The following is a 14,644-nucleotide window of genomic DNA, read 5'->3' on the forward strand; positions in this document are numbered from 1 at the left end:
TACTTCACTAAAGTATTTTTTATAGAAATAGATGTTTTGAACTATGTCTTATATGAAGTATTATTATAAATGAGAGGAAATAAAAAATTCTACGTAGTGATTTTTTACTCAAAGAAATTTTCACTAAGTAAGATTAATTATGAAATCCATGATAAAGAGCTTCTTATAATTATGGATTTATTTCAAAAATAACATCATTATCTAAAAGGTACTTTGAATCTACTCACTACATATATGAATTACAAGAATCTTGAATATTTTCATGTCAATATCTATTTTAAATCATTCCTAAGCCTACTAGAGCATGTCTTTATCAAGATTTCATTTCAAGATCATTTATTGATCAAAAAAATAATAAGATTTTTTAAATACCATTTTTAGATATTTTCATCTTATACTAAAAGAAAAAAACACAACTTTTGATCAAGAAAGAATAATTTTCTTAAAGCTAGAGTAATTTCATCTTTGAAGAATAAAATCAATATTAACTATTAATTCCACCTTTCTTAAGCAAGTTCAATCAAGTATGTCCTTTGATCTTTTTTTTCATGATATTAAAAATAATTCTTTTAAGTCTCATAATACTTTTAAGTTTTAGTTTAAAGATAATCTATTCTATTTTAATGATTATTTATATATTCTAGAAAGTAAAATATAATTATATATTCTTTAAGTTCATTATAACTTTCTAACATCCAAAATTTTTGGATACAATTAGAATTTATAGCTAATATCTAAAGATTTTTAGTAGTATCAAATATAAAAAGTAGTCAAAGACTTTATGTAATCATGTAATATTTGTTGAAAATTAAAAACTCCTTGTCATCAATCTTATGGACTTCTTTAGCCATTATCTATTTTAAAATAATCAAGGTCTTTTATTTCTATAGACTTTATCATAGATCTTTTAGTTTCAAATTCTTATGATTCTATATTTGTAATAGTAGATTATTTTACTAAGATGGTATATTTTATATCTTATATAAAATCTATCACATGTGAAAAAAAAACTAAATTTTTTATTTAAAATTTTTATTCCTAGCATAAATTACTATGAGATATTATATTAAATAGGAAGAGTCAATTTGTATAAAGATTTTTAAAAATTCTTTTCAAGATATTGAAGGTGAATATAAAACTATCTTTAGCTTTCTATTCTTAAATTGATGGACAAACAGAGTGGATGAATTAAGTTTTGGAGTACTATTTGGGGTGTACCATCAATTACTAGTAAGATGATTGAATAATTCTTTTATCATTAGCAAATTTTGTTAATAATAATATAATACATTTGTCTATTCAAAAAATATCTTTTTTTATTAATTATAATTATTATCCAAGACTTGATACTTTTGACTTCTTAAAAAATGATAATCCTATGGCAAAAGATTTGATAAATTACTTATTAAAGTTACATGAAATAATAAAGGAAAAATTAAACAATCTCAATTCCATGTTGGTAATAAAATATGGTTACTTTGTTATAATATCAAGTTTATTTGCCCTTGTAATAAGTTAAATTACCGTATTTTTGAAGTATTTTTTATTTGTAAATAAATTAATCCACTTACTTATTAATTATATCTACCTAAGTCTATAAAGATCTATCTCATGTTTTACATATATCTTTTTAAATCATACAAGATAATAGATATACCAAAAAAATAAATAAATACTAATTCTTCCTATAAAAATGGATAATAATGAAGAATTTGAGGTTGAAGAAGATTTAGACTAAACGTAGTACTAAAACATATTAAAATATCTTGTCCATTAGGATAGATATGATATTAATAAATATATATTATAGCCAGCTAAGAATCTTGCAAATGCAACAAAAAGAAATTGATATTTTTTTTGTATAACATCCATCAAAACCAAGATGAAGGATAAAAAATCTTTGCTATAAAAATAAAAATAAAAAATAAAAAAAGATTTAGAAAAAATTACATTCTACCTTCTATTCTTATTTGCAATTTTTGTATACTTGTGTTCTTAAGAAGATAGAGAACCAACAACCAACACATTCAATTTCAAGAGCTATTATTTGTTGACTTATTGAAGAAGACATTGCAATTGTCATAGCTTTCAAGAGGATGTAATAGAGATGAAGATCCTCAAGAATGATATGTCTTTCTTTGAATAGATGGTATCACAATTTTGAAAGATACTTCATATGTTTGGTGATTTTACTAGAAGTATGTGACAAGTACAATTTGTTGCATCTTAGATTTTATCAATATGTAATCATGACTTCTTGTGGAATTTGTTCTTAAAAGATAAGATAATGTCATGGATACACACACACACACACACACACACATATATATATATATATATATATATATATGAGCTTTTAGTTATTTTATTATTTAAAATAAATATATTTAAAAAATTAATCAAATATTATTTAAGATTTTTTTCTCATGCTTATTGTTGTATAAATACAATATAAGACTAGTAAGAAGGATATATCAAAATATCTTTGTTTACACATGGGAAACATATATAAATGAAAAATAATGGACTATGTTATTAAATATTTTAAAGTACATGAAGGTATTGTCTGCATCACGTGTAACTAAGAAAGGAATATGAATAAGTAAAGGGGGCTAATGAACCAAACCCCCACCCCCCAATGGAGTCAGTGAGTCCAATCCTCCTCCTCCTTCCAAAGTGAAGCAAGGCAATTCATCACCAACCCTCTGAGGGGATGAGCGAGGAGGAGGACGGAGGGGAATAGCGCGAGCTTACATTCATCCACTAAATTCATCCATTCATCCATCTCTCACTCTCACACTGTCTGTGTGTCTTTCTGAGTGGGTGTCAGGCAAGGATGATGATGATGGTTGTGGGAGAGGCAGACAGGCAGACAGAGAGGCCCTGGCTGGATGGCTGGCAGCACCATCATTGAGCGAAGAAGAAGCAGAATCAGACGAAGCAGAAGCTGCAGGGTGGAGTGCTGCCTGCTGCTGCCCCCCCCCCCCCCCCCCCCACAACCACAGTAGCGTAGAGATGGATGGATGGATGATTCAACCATTCCTTACCCTCACATGAATGAATAAATCACTGACAAATAAGGATGGATGAAGTGGATGGATGTATTTTTGATGAACGAACAGAAGGGTGAGTAGAATATCTCCTCCGCCTCCTCCTTTTCAACATCCTCACCATCTCGTGCAACAGCAGCAGTAGCACCAAGCAGGCCAAGGCCAAGGCCAACAGAGAGCAGAGAGTGAGACAGAGTGAGAAGAGAGTCAGAGAGAGCAAGGGTGGGGTGGTGGTGTGCTAGTAGTAGTATTAGCAGTAGTCGTAGTAGTAATTATAACAAATAGCAGATAGAAAGATTGATAGTAAGTAAGTAAGAAGTAGTAGTAGTAGTTGTAGAGATGATGATGATGCAGTAGTATTAGTAGTACTAGTTGTAGTAGTGTTCTCGGTGGCCAGCTAGTAGCTCAGTCCCCCCTCCCTCCCTCTCTCCGGTGGGTGGGTACCGGCCTCTCTATTCATCGACATCACCAGGACCCACAACGAGGAGGAGGAGTCGACGGGAATACTACCTTCTTACAACTACTACCTAACTACTACTACTACTACTCAGCCGACTTCCCCTTCCCCTCCTCTTTCCTTCCTACTCGTCTCTTGTTCTAGTTTCCTGAACTACTACTATTACTACTAAATTCTTAATGCACCTCAACCCTCCCTCTCAGCTGGATTGGTTCCAACGGTGTGGTGCTACGGGATGCCGGTGAGCCTGTCTGAGCTGACTGTGCTGACTGTGAGGTGGTGTTGCCACTGGAGGGAGGAAGGAGGTTGCTTGCTGTCATCGATGCGGTGGTTCCGTCGCGTCAGTTGCCACATGGGTTTTTTGAGAGGCAATGTTGCATTCTATGCTGGGTTAGGCCACTTTTAGTCCAGCTTAATGTCTGCCTTGGCGAGGATTTCTCTCAGTGGGGTGCTGTGTGCGTTCCTTGCTCGTGCGAGTTGGTGCCTCAGACGCCAGGTTACGCTCGTATGAGATGAGAAACTATTGTTCAACTTTGGGTATGGGTTTCTGCCACAGGAGAATGGCTCGTGTTTGTGTGTGTTTGTGTGTGTCTCTGGGTAACTGTTGCAGCTGTGTACTGAAGAGAGTCGAGCTGTGTTGTGTAAATTGCAGATCGTGTTCTCTAGTAACGTGATTAGCTTCCATCGAAGTTCTACACTTCATTTCTCGTTCGCACGCTTGATTCGTTCGTCAAGTGGTTTGAGTGAATGGACGACAGAGTGACTGAATTGCTATTTGAATCTGGCGAGCCTCCAGTGCTGTGAAAGGGTGTCTCTATTTGGGATTTTGGATGTGCTTCGCAAACTCCCAATCGATTGATCGACGGTGTTGATGTGTAGCTTCATTGCGCCCACACTTGATTCATCCCAATGTCACTAATGCTGGCGCTCTTGACGAGCATGGCGCTTGTTGTATGAACATTAGCAAGCCAGACAGATATGATCGCCGCGGATTATTGTGTTCTTATGGTAGCAAGCTGTTCTAGAAAAATATTTCGTGCGTGGCGTAGTACGGGCATTGTTGATCTTCCTAGTGCTTGTAGAGTCATCCAGGAGGAGGTAGTGTGATCTTTGATCGTGTCTCTTTTCTGGTGATTCTAGATTACCCTCTCGCAGAATACTTGGTAGGTTACCAAGGCAGGAAAGACCCGTTTTCTGTCGACACTTGTGTAGTGAAAACGCTTCATGTTGTTCTCGAAAGAGCTTACTGATCCGAGATATGAAAGTTGCAGCGCAAGCTGAGCAGCTTTACTCATGTACAGCTTCCTCTGACACGAAAGTTTCTCTCTCAGGCATATAGTTGCACATGCATTCTGTCAAATACAATTGATGTTCTTTTTCCTGATTTGGCAGGGCAGTGAGCGCAGGACTCCAAAACATTTCCTCGTATCGACTAAAGAGTACTGTCGTATAGGAAGCCTGGAGCCCTTTTATCCTAATTTTAATTGTGGTAAGGAGAAGCGCTGCGATGGAGGCAGAAGGCTTAAAGAAGTAAGCTGCTCAGTTAGAAGGTAACGTGGGGAAATACACAATGAAAGGTATTACAGCGGACGTGACGTTGAATGGAACTGGATTCCATGACCACGACGATGACACAGAGTCTCCGTCTAAATTTGTCGTAGCTGCGGAAACTGTTGAGCTGGAAAAGCTGCAGCGGCGACTTTCGGTTCGCGACCTTGCCATTCAGTTTGAGAAGGGGCAAACTGCTGCCAAAGCGCTAGCTGCCAAATTAGCTGACGAAGCGGTACAACTTCCTTAATTCTTGCAACGTGATTTCTACTGGTCGTACACACCCTGAAGCATTGAAAATGATTCTGAGCGAAATTTTAGCAGGGAGTACTTGCTTGTGACGTCAGTATTCTTTTTCTTGCTCCTGGCATGATAGAACTCTGATTCTCATCCATCACCCTTTGGCACTTGCAGAAAAGCCCCAGTCCCGTGAAGGCCGAAAATGGACGTCGGATGTCCGGTGGCCATCAATGCTCACATGGTCACTCTCATGGTCATTCACATGGAAACAGTCCGGATTCCAAGGTCAAGAGTCCTAGCGACGGAGCACCATCATTCCGAAGTTCTCTGCGACGCACTAGCGGAAACATTCGAGAATGTGAAAGGGTGAGGGCAGTTTTCTTGTATATCTAAACATTCCACTGACCTTGAATAATTCCAATTGAGCTTCATTGGTTCAGGAGTTTTTCACAAAATTCTCTCAAAAATACAATGGCAGCTTTTTTGCTGGAATCCTTACAATGCATTCTGGCTGATCTAGAGCGCTGTGGAGTGTGTGTATGCCATTTGCTCCAAGAATTATTCTCTTCTGTCATTTCTGTTGGGGTTTGGATGGTACAAATCAAGCGTGATGATGCTTCTAGAGATATCAGGCTCGTGAACCACATTTTAGGTTTTGCAAAACATATTCCATCAGCTGCTTATTCGGAGCTGGTGAAATCGAATCTTTTTTCAGCACAAGGTGCAGGAAGTGATGGTTTTGGATAGGCCTGCTTTGACGAAGAAATTACGAGTTCTGCTGAGCGAGCTTGCCGGGCGTGTTGCAGGAAGAAACAAGGACGACGTTACAGAAGCTCTTGCAATTGTAAAGCTCTTTTGCCTCGATATCTGTTTCTAAAATAAGCCAATCTATTTTAGTGTTATTGTTAATAACAATGTGATAGTCTGTGCATGAGTTAGCTCTATCTGCAGTTACAAGCTTGTTGCACTATAATTAATCTTCCCTCCTACTGGTGGTTGCCGAAGCTATAAGAGGTTACAAGCTGTATGCATTCAATTCACTACTAAGCATTAATCATTGTTGTAAGCTGGAGAGCCTAACACATGAATGTCGAACTCGAGTGTCGTTTTCAATTGGCAGATTGAAGCGATGGAGCTGCAATGGTTACAGAAAGAAAATGAACTGGCTCAAGAAAAAGCTGATGTCAAAAAGGCGGCCTCATTGTTTCAACAGGTAACCGGAATATATTCTCTGCTCAGAACAACTGTTGAGTTTCTTCCATGAACCTTAGACATTGCAGAATTTTCCTTTTTTTTTCTTTTTGTCTTTTAATTTTCTGACGTCGATGATGGCAGGCATCAGATGAAGCACGGAAGATGGTGGAGGAAGCTCGAGCAAATGCAAAAGCTCAAGTAGAGGCAGCACAAGCCGCAGTTTTTCGGGTGGAAGCTGCTCTCGAAGAGCAAACGCAGTCTTTGAGCGTTGCAGAGAAGAAGGTATGTTCCATTTACCAAGGATGAATGACAGTCGGCCAAGTGTCATCTCTTGTTTTGTTCCATGGATGTGGCAAGTCTTATGTAAAGTTACGACATCCTCATGCTCTCTGCCCTGCGAGCAGCAACCAGCTTTAATATAATGGATTTTTCTCATGCATTTCATCACTTGCTTTAGGAATTTGCATGTGCCACATTAATCATGGTATTGCTGAAATCTAAGTTTTAGATGTTGCTTGGTATGTATGTATATGTATATATATATATATATATATATATAGTTTTTTTTTCTGGGAACTTGTTTTCATTTTGATATCTTCGATCACAGGAGCTCGAGATGATGAGAAAAGACATTCATGAGGCCCGGAGAATAAAGATGCTTCATGAACCCAGTAAGGTGGGTCAAGATGACTGGAGCCCCCATTTCATTGACACGGAATTGTGTTCATGACCCCCTCATTAGCTTTTTCTGGCCCACGGATTCTCATTTTCATTTTTGCGCAGACTATGGATATGGAGTTTGAGATTGAAGGATTGCGGCAGGGTTTGTTGCAAAAAGCTGAAGAGCTTGTGCGACTGCGCAAAGAGGTAAGAATCAAAGAGTCCAGTAATTGTTTTCCTTATTTGATAATTGATGATTTCTTTTGTTGTGCTATAGGTGTGGAAGCTTGTGAGCAACCAAATGATAGTGATGATGCTGATGTTGATGGTCCAAAATTTGAGATGGTATATTTACAATTAATTCGTGCTAATAGTAATTGACTATCATAATGTAGAGAAGTGATTTTTTGGTACTCTCTTGCTCGATAAGAAGCTCAGTTCAGATCGAGCATGAATAATCTTTATCCCCATTCACAGTTGAACAGTGGACTATTCGGTAACAATAAAATATAATTGTGACACAGAATCGTTGTTGGTTTTCCAGTTGTTAACAGCAAAGAGGGCAGGCCAGATAGGCAACTACGAGCTACAAGGGGAAGAACGTCTCGGAGGTGTTTTGGCAATAACTCGAATTAATGAGAAGGTAGTGGATGTGAGCAAATGCACTATTCAATGGCACCGGATTGCGGCAGATGGAAGTAAAGGCGGACCTATCACTGGTAAACAAACGACACGATTGGATTTTTTCATGAAAACTCGAGATCTATATAGATTTGTGACAAAACAGGATATCTCTGAATTAGACCTCTGAGTGGCGTGTCCACGAACCTGGGAGCTGCATTAAGGAGAATTAATTGTCTGTTTTGTAGATGATCTTTTAAGGCTTATTCCGAGGCTCTCCCTTACGTACTTTTCTCAGTATCTTTAGTTGTAAGCGATGCATTGAAGCTAATGTCATTGGTTTCTTCAATGAACTGCGAAATCATTGCCAGCATGCTGTCTTACGTTTAAATTATGCATGTTTGTAGGTGCCACCAGGCCTCAGTATGCACCTGAGCCTCTTGATGTGGGTTGGCTGCTACGTGCAAATTTGAGCATGCCGGATGGAAAAAAAGAATCCATATTCACAACAGGACCCCTAGATGCTGGTGAGTTGACGGATTCTACGTGGGTTCATGGGCTAACGCATTTTCTTAAGTTGAAACATTTTTAGCTTTTTATTTGTGTAATTTCTTTGCGAATGTTGTCTGGAAGGACCAAAACTCAGCATCTTTTAATTGCAGCTCCTGGGCTTGGAAACTATGTGGAGGCACTGTTCAACAGAGGCAGTTCCGAGTTCAACGTAAGGGACATACCACTTCCTGTGAGATTGCTATGTATGAATATCCGGTATGTAGAAATAAGTCAGTGTATGGTGGTTCTTTGTTAAGCGTTTGAAGATTATACGTCCACTTACTGTTTCCCGGAATTTCATTGGATGGGCATGGTTCCGTTTATGTGGGAACAGACAAGGTTGGTTCAGCAAAATGGAGAGGTTTTGGAGAAGCCCCTTCTTCTTGTGATGCTTATTGATCGCACACGAATCAAGCTTTACAAAGGCCGGAAATCAGTAGCCAAGGAGGAGTATACTTCAACAATCCAGGTGGATTTCCGCAAAATGTTGCCACGCAGCCATCATCACTTCTAGTACGCAAGAAGTTGAGACGATGAAGTCCTAGAGTGTAGTTCTATCGATATGCATATTTCTCAGCATGATATGTAATCAGAGTTTCAGTAAAGTGCTCACGATTTCATCCTATTAGTAGTAATTTTTTGTTAAATCTATGCAGCTTTGTGGAGCACGTGGTGGTGGTCAAGCAGCCTCCCGAGCCTTGTACTGGGTAGCCAACAAGAGTCACAGTTTGATGCTTGTGTTGGAGTCTGAAAGAGAACGAAATGCTGCAATTTTGCTTGCAAGGCGTTTCGCTCGAGATCAAAATGTATGTGAACTGCCTCTTGACACAAATCCTGGTTTAAGTAGAAACGAAGCAATGAGTCTCGCGTCCATTCGTGAGCTCAGTATACCTCAGCTTACAATTAATCTGCTTATTTGATTTTCTTTTTTGCTGCAGTTGCTGCTTCTTTGTACTGAAAGTATTGCCTCTGATACAGGTTACACTCTTTGGACCTGATGATGGGATTTCCATTTCGAGAATTCCCTCAAGCGTAACTTGATGTCCTATCCCACCCGAGCAGGATGCGCATAGATGTGAGAATATAGCCAGGTGATAACTGGATGAGTTTTGCAAACACCCCTTGCAACTCGTTCAACATTCTTTTGCTATTGGACTGGAACCATATAGCAGTACGTCGAAGAAGACCTTCAGTATTCTCTTGACTCCTTCATGCGACACTCCAAAATGTGGTTCACGATCTGTGTTCCAAAAGGTAGTGGTCAAATAACCTGCACTTCAGTTTATCATCTGAAAGATAGTTCAGTAACAAAAACATTTACTATGGCTCTTACTTCTCCAAGTTTATCTCATCACTGACACAAATGCCCAGAACACAATTCTTGATTGAAATTTACCTTCAACATTATAAGTTCAAATTAAAAATATCTGTTATACTGTAGACTTGATATGACCAAATTTTCGGCTAGCGCTTGAAATAGCCAACCGTTCTTAAACTCATGTTATGATATTCATCTTCAGATGTATGATTGAATGTTATAGACAGAACCTTCAGAAGAATCATAATCATATTCTTGAGATGTCAGTTCCAGTTTGAAAAAATGTGATAAAAATTCAACACCTATAACTCTCTACTCTCACACCAACATCAGTTTCACTATGAGTTGTTGCTTGCTCGAAATATTTTCCTTGACTACACCGTAAACTTTCTGGGTTACCCAGTACGTGAGATATACATCAATCGGTGCAAATGCATGTGAAACAGTAACACCGTAAACTTTGTAACACCGTAATCTGAAGAGAGCCCTGAGATGTGAGGCTAAGTTTCCCCGACTCCCCTCGCGACTAAACCTGCACCCGAGACTTAGTCAAGGCGTTTACATTGATATTTGACGATGATAGATTATGCTAAAATGGAGAATGCAAGATTTGCGGAGTTGGGTAACAATGTTAGTAAGCGAAGGTCAACTTGGAGAGCGGGAAGCATCGACGAACGACGTTTCTAGGATCGGAAGAAGTTGTTAAGCGATTCAAGGCTAACCGAAGAATACAAAATAGCAAAGTGTGTCGAGGGGAATCGGGGCATTGACATTGCAACGATTAGTTGGAGGCAACCCTCTGAAAATATATCGAGCATGGGTGCGGGATTGGCTGGGAGGTCGGGGGGCAAGAGGGATGCAGGGGGCGCGGGAGACGATGTGGGTCCGGAAGAATGTGCAGTAGGTGCCGATAGCTTGCGCTTTGTCGTATTTGGCAGTTTGAGAGTCCAAAATAGGGTTTCCTGTGAGCTATATGGTTTGAATACGGAATATAATGCGCCACATTGGATGAAATGGGGTTGGTTGCTTCTACCGCATCTGATGGTCAATCGAAGGAGTTAACAAGCCACTTCGTCGACGAAGAAAACTTCATTCTGCGGTATGGCGTGCAATGATTGACCAGTGTGTGTAGATGATGGCGGTCGATGACGACGAAAGTTGGGTAGTGGATAGTTTGTTGTTGGGTCCTGCTGCTCTTCAGCATGCCAGGACCCCACGGTATCTAAAGGGGGATTCCTACATTCGTCTCGATAGGCCACCAGCTTAGGTTATGTTTATAAAAGCGCAAAGGGTCCATACCACAAGGTCTCAGTCCATATACAGTCAGGGTTCATTCACGCATTCACGCCCCGAGTCTTCCTCAGGTCTTTCTTGCGTTCGGCTGCTGGACGGAGAGGAGAAGTGACCCGCTGCTCCGCCGTTATTGGTACGATGGTGACGATGAATTTATTCGCATTTGTGGGAATGTGAGGTTCACTTCATGAAGGTCCAAATCAGTCGTGAGGAGTTGTCAGTACGAGGTGGCCAAATGGGTTCATGTCACGAATTTTAGTTGGACCTTCAAGCGTTTTTTTGTCAATGAGTCTGTTTTGTGTTGGAACAGAGAAAAACCGAATCCCGCGCACGAATTGTGCCGATCTTGTATTCGTCGAAACAAATTTGGATTGTGTTCGCAGTAGCGTGCTCCCCTTGTGAGAAGATCAATTGACTTGTCTAGTGGAACCTTGGAGAATTGCAACCCTTAAAAGCGAATCTATGCAGGTTTCTTTGTTTCTGTCGCTGGAGCTGAAACGCAGTGCAGTGCTTCTTTCAGATAGTGGCCGGAGAAGACTTGTGTGTAGCAATAACCTATTTTCACACACATCGGACAGGAATGTCCACAAATTGAAGAGGCGTTATCAGATTGATTATCTTTAAAAAAACACCTTACCACTCAGCTTCTGGAGCAGCAGTAGTCAAGAAGAGGACACAACTGATGTAGATTTCTCTTGTGTTTGTACAGATCAAGGACGAGAAGGCAAGAGGCAGGAAAGGAAATAGCTTCCTGTGGTGTCTCACTGTTGGGAAACGAGCAAGAATGGAAGCCAATGGGGCGGTCGTGGATTTGTCGCTGGACCACCTTCCCGAATGGACCAACGTGCGCGAGCTTCTGATTGCCATCGAGGAGCAGGTCGGGAGAGAAGTGCGCGACCAGATTGAAACCGCCCTGGACCGCGACCCCAACGAGATGATCAACGTGCGGAAGCTCCTGGGAGACATCCAGGATGAGCTCGGCGGCTCCTACTTCGATTCACTGCTCCATGACGAGGATGGAGATAGCGGTCTCACCAGCCAGGATTCTTGACCCACCATGCGAAGCTCATCTTCCATCGAGAACCTCATCTTGTGCGCCATTTCTCCTCTTCCTCCTTTTTCTTCCTTGCACTGTGCTCATGTTGGTAGAATCAACCCTGGCTCTTGACCTCTCTACCTTTGTCGACCATTCATCTTCAACGCCATTGACGCTCGTAGAAAACATCCACGGCATCGTCATAGCTCTAGTTTTGAGCGCTAGGGTGATTTTTCTAAGAATAGTCCCAGAATCTGATGCAGGAAAAAGAAAAAAACAACGACAGGGTTCAGTAAGATCACAAAGAGTCGACCCAAGTCTCGGTTAGAATTGCAAAAGGTGGGTCACCATTTGAGAGTTGTAGCATCATCCAAAGTCATAGTCGGAATTATAGCGACAGCAATGAGAGACTCACTGAACACTCTTGCACAGATGCATTTCGCGTCTTTTGTACAAAAAATCGAAGCCTGAAATCACACTCCGTGCATCGGTTTGTGTGATTTGACATGAATTTTCTATGCTAGATCTTGTGCACCGGAGCAGGCTGCTTGGGTGCCGACAGTGTCATTTGTAACGGGAATAGAATCTAGCAAACCAGCCGATGCACCACCGCAGTGTCTTATAACAGAAAACAAAAATAAACAAAAAATAAAACTTGACAAAAGTGGCATTTTGTCAGCATTTTTCATGAGTTTTTTTTTTGCTTCATTGCTGATGAAGGCATGACTTGCAGCTGATTATTCTCAGTTGGGCTAAAGGCCGCTTTGTGCTGCTTGTTTAGTGGTTTATGTCATCTGGTTTATATGATTCTAGTGTTTGGAAAGATGAATTTTGATTCTATTTTGATGGTTCTTTATCTCTTCCTGCAATGAATCTTTGTGTGGGACATTGTGCTTATGTTTTTGTTAATAACTTGTGCTTTTTATTGTACTTCTTCATTCTTTGGAGCAGATAATGGTTACTTTATGTAACTTATTGAGTATACTTAAAATTTTATAAAAGATTCTGTAAATAATATATATATATATATATATATATATACATAGTAAGATGATGTATTGAAAATTTTAATTTTTCCACTTGAATGTGATTTTTTCTTTTCTAAAGAGTGGAGCTCTCTTTTATATATATACATGTATTTTATTTATATACTCGGTTTTTAATTTTACATTCAAGTATGCTAGTCAAAATTTACACACAGCATGGAAATAAATTTTATGAATGTTATAAACCATATCTGAAGTATTACAATATCCCACTCAAAATTTTGTGATTTGTTCATTGTGATTTGTTTATTGTTATAATTCTTTAAAATGCAATATCAAAATTACGTAATTTTTTTTCGTAATTACAAATTAGAGTTGCAATACTTATATGAGATATTTTATTTATAATGATATTTATAAAATCATTCTAATGTTATGATTAAAAAAAAATGATTTAAATATATATATATATATATATATATATAAATATATTTGGTTTGACATTTAAATTTATCTATTTATATAATAGAATATTGTCTGTCTGTAATGGTGAAGCTAATCTATATATGTAATAGATTATAACATAATACAATCTAATTTGTTATAATTATAATCTTACTAGATGTATATAGTATCTTCCTATGTAGCTTCATCACATGAGTACATCCACCTAAATATTTTATTGATGGTATAAACACATCACATATATTGTATATGTATTACTTAATAGTAATATGTAACATAATATTACATAATGAATCATCCTAAACAAATACATTGTGTGTTTGTTTATCCTACACAAAACAAAGTATGGATGGAATCATGTGGAGTGTATGAGGTGCTCCTAGGGATGACTTGGGAGACATCTTAGATCCTAAAAAGGAAAAAGAGAATTTAAATTACTTAAACCAACTTGGTGTATCAAAGTTATATAGGCCATACTAATATAAATATAATAGAACATGGTGTCATGTAATTGTGTCTATTTCTAATAGCAAATCTACGCAAATATTGCCAAAGCAAGTAATTGTATGAAATTCAACTTTCGAGCTAAATAGAGAGGGAATAAAGAAGCTATGAACAGTACTACAAAAGAAAAACAATAAACAAACAACAACACAACAACAAATCACAAAACTAAAGATAAGTACTTTCTATTCTTTTACATTTTCTTTCACCTTGCATTTTAATCTTTTTTATTTTGCTTTATTTGTTAAAGACTCAAAAACCAAGAAATACAAAAAAAAATCAATAAATCAAATAAACTAAAAAAAATATAATCAAAAGAAAAATAATAAAAAATAAAAATTGATGCTTTGAATAAAAATAGAATAACATTGGGTATCAAGGACACAAATTAGAAGAAGATACATAAACTCATGGAATTTGTGTCGAAAGGAAAGTGAAAAAATAGAAGAAAGTATGTATATTCAAGGAAGAATTGGAATGACTATTGTCAAAGACTAGAAAACATAAGACTCTTGAAGCTAGACTAAAAGCAAGAAAAGAGTTGACAAGAGTGAGGATGGCTTCACTCTTGCCTCTATATATACTACTCAACTAAGAACTATGTGGCGGCATGCTATAGGACCTCTAATATGCGTCCAACTTGCAAGACACATGTCTAATTTGCAAAGCAAGTTCTCTAGGTGTGCGCCATATGTCCAACTTGTACTATAAGTAGTCAAC

General features: G+C 38.3%; 1 protein-coding gene and 1 long non-coding RNA gene across 6 annotated transcripts; both read left to right on the plus strand.

Moving 5' to 3' along the window:
* Nucleotides 1-3,174: 3,174 nt before the first annotated feature.
* Nucleotides 3,175-9,762, plus strand: LOC112293741 (stomatal closure-related actin-binding protein 1). Of its 4 annotated transcripts, none has more exons than XM_090256967.1 (14): nt 3,175-4,044; nt 4,905-5,290; nt 5,470-5,661; nt 6,011-6,139; nt 6,416-6,508; nt 6,631-6,771; nt 7,097-7,165; nt 7,273-7,356; nt 7,694-7,868; nt 8,178-8,297; nt 8,433-8,491; nt 8,657-8,791; nt 8,979-9,128; nt 9,301-9,762. In XM_090256967.1, the coding sequence occupies exons 2-14, from the start codon at nt 5,078-5,080 to the stop codon at nt 9,361-9,363; spliced, it is 1,623 nt and encodes a 540-aa protein (XP_090113093.1). In that variant the 5' UTR covers nt 3,175-4,044; nt 4,905-5,077; the 3' UTR covers nt 9,364-9,762. The 4 variants fall into 4 exon arrangements, with proteins under 4 accessions (XP_090113093.1, XP_090113092.1, XP_090113091.1 ...); XM_090256965.1 differs by having other exon boundaries at nt 3,202-4,044; nt 4,900-5,290; XM_024543531.3 differs by having other exon boundaries at nt 3,440-3,748; nt 4,900-5,290.
* Nucleotides 9,763-10,597: 835 nt separating this feature from the next.
* LOC141046354 (uncharacterized) lies at nt 10,598-12,657 on the plus strand. 2 transcript variants are annotated; one of them, XR_012219247.2, is made up of 2 exons: nt 10,598-10,739; nt 11,643-12,657. It is a non-coding gene; the product is annotated as an uncharacterized LOC141046354 (long non-coding RNA). The 2 variants fall into 2 exon arrangements; XR_012219246.2 differs by lacking the exon at nt 10,598-10,739 and adding an exon at nt 10,815-11,066.
* The last annotated feature ends 1,987 nt before the right edge of the window (nt 12,658-14,644 follow it).

Source organism: Physcomitrium patens, chromosome 16 (genome assembly GCF_059467195.1).
Source record: "Physcomitrium patens ecotype Gransden chromosome 16, ASM5946719v1, whole genome shotgun sequence".
Taxonomy (NCBI): domain Eukaryota; kingdom Viridiplantae; phylum Streptophyta; class Bryopsida; order Funariales; family Funariaceae; genus Physcomitrium; species Physcomitrium patens.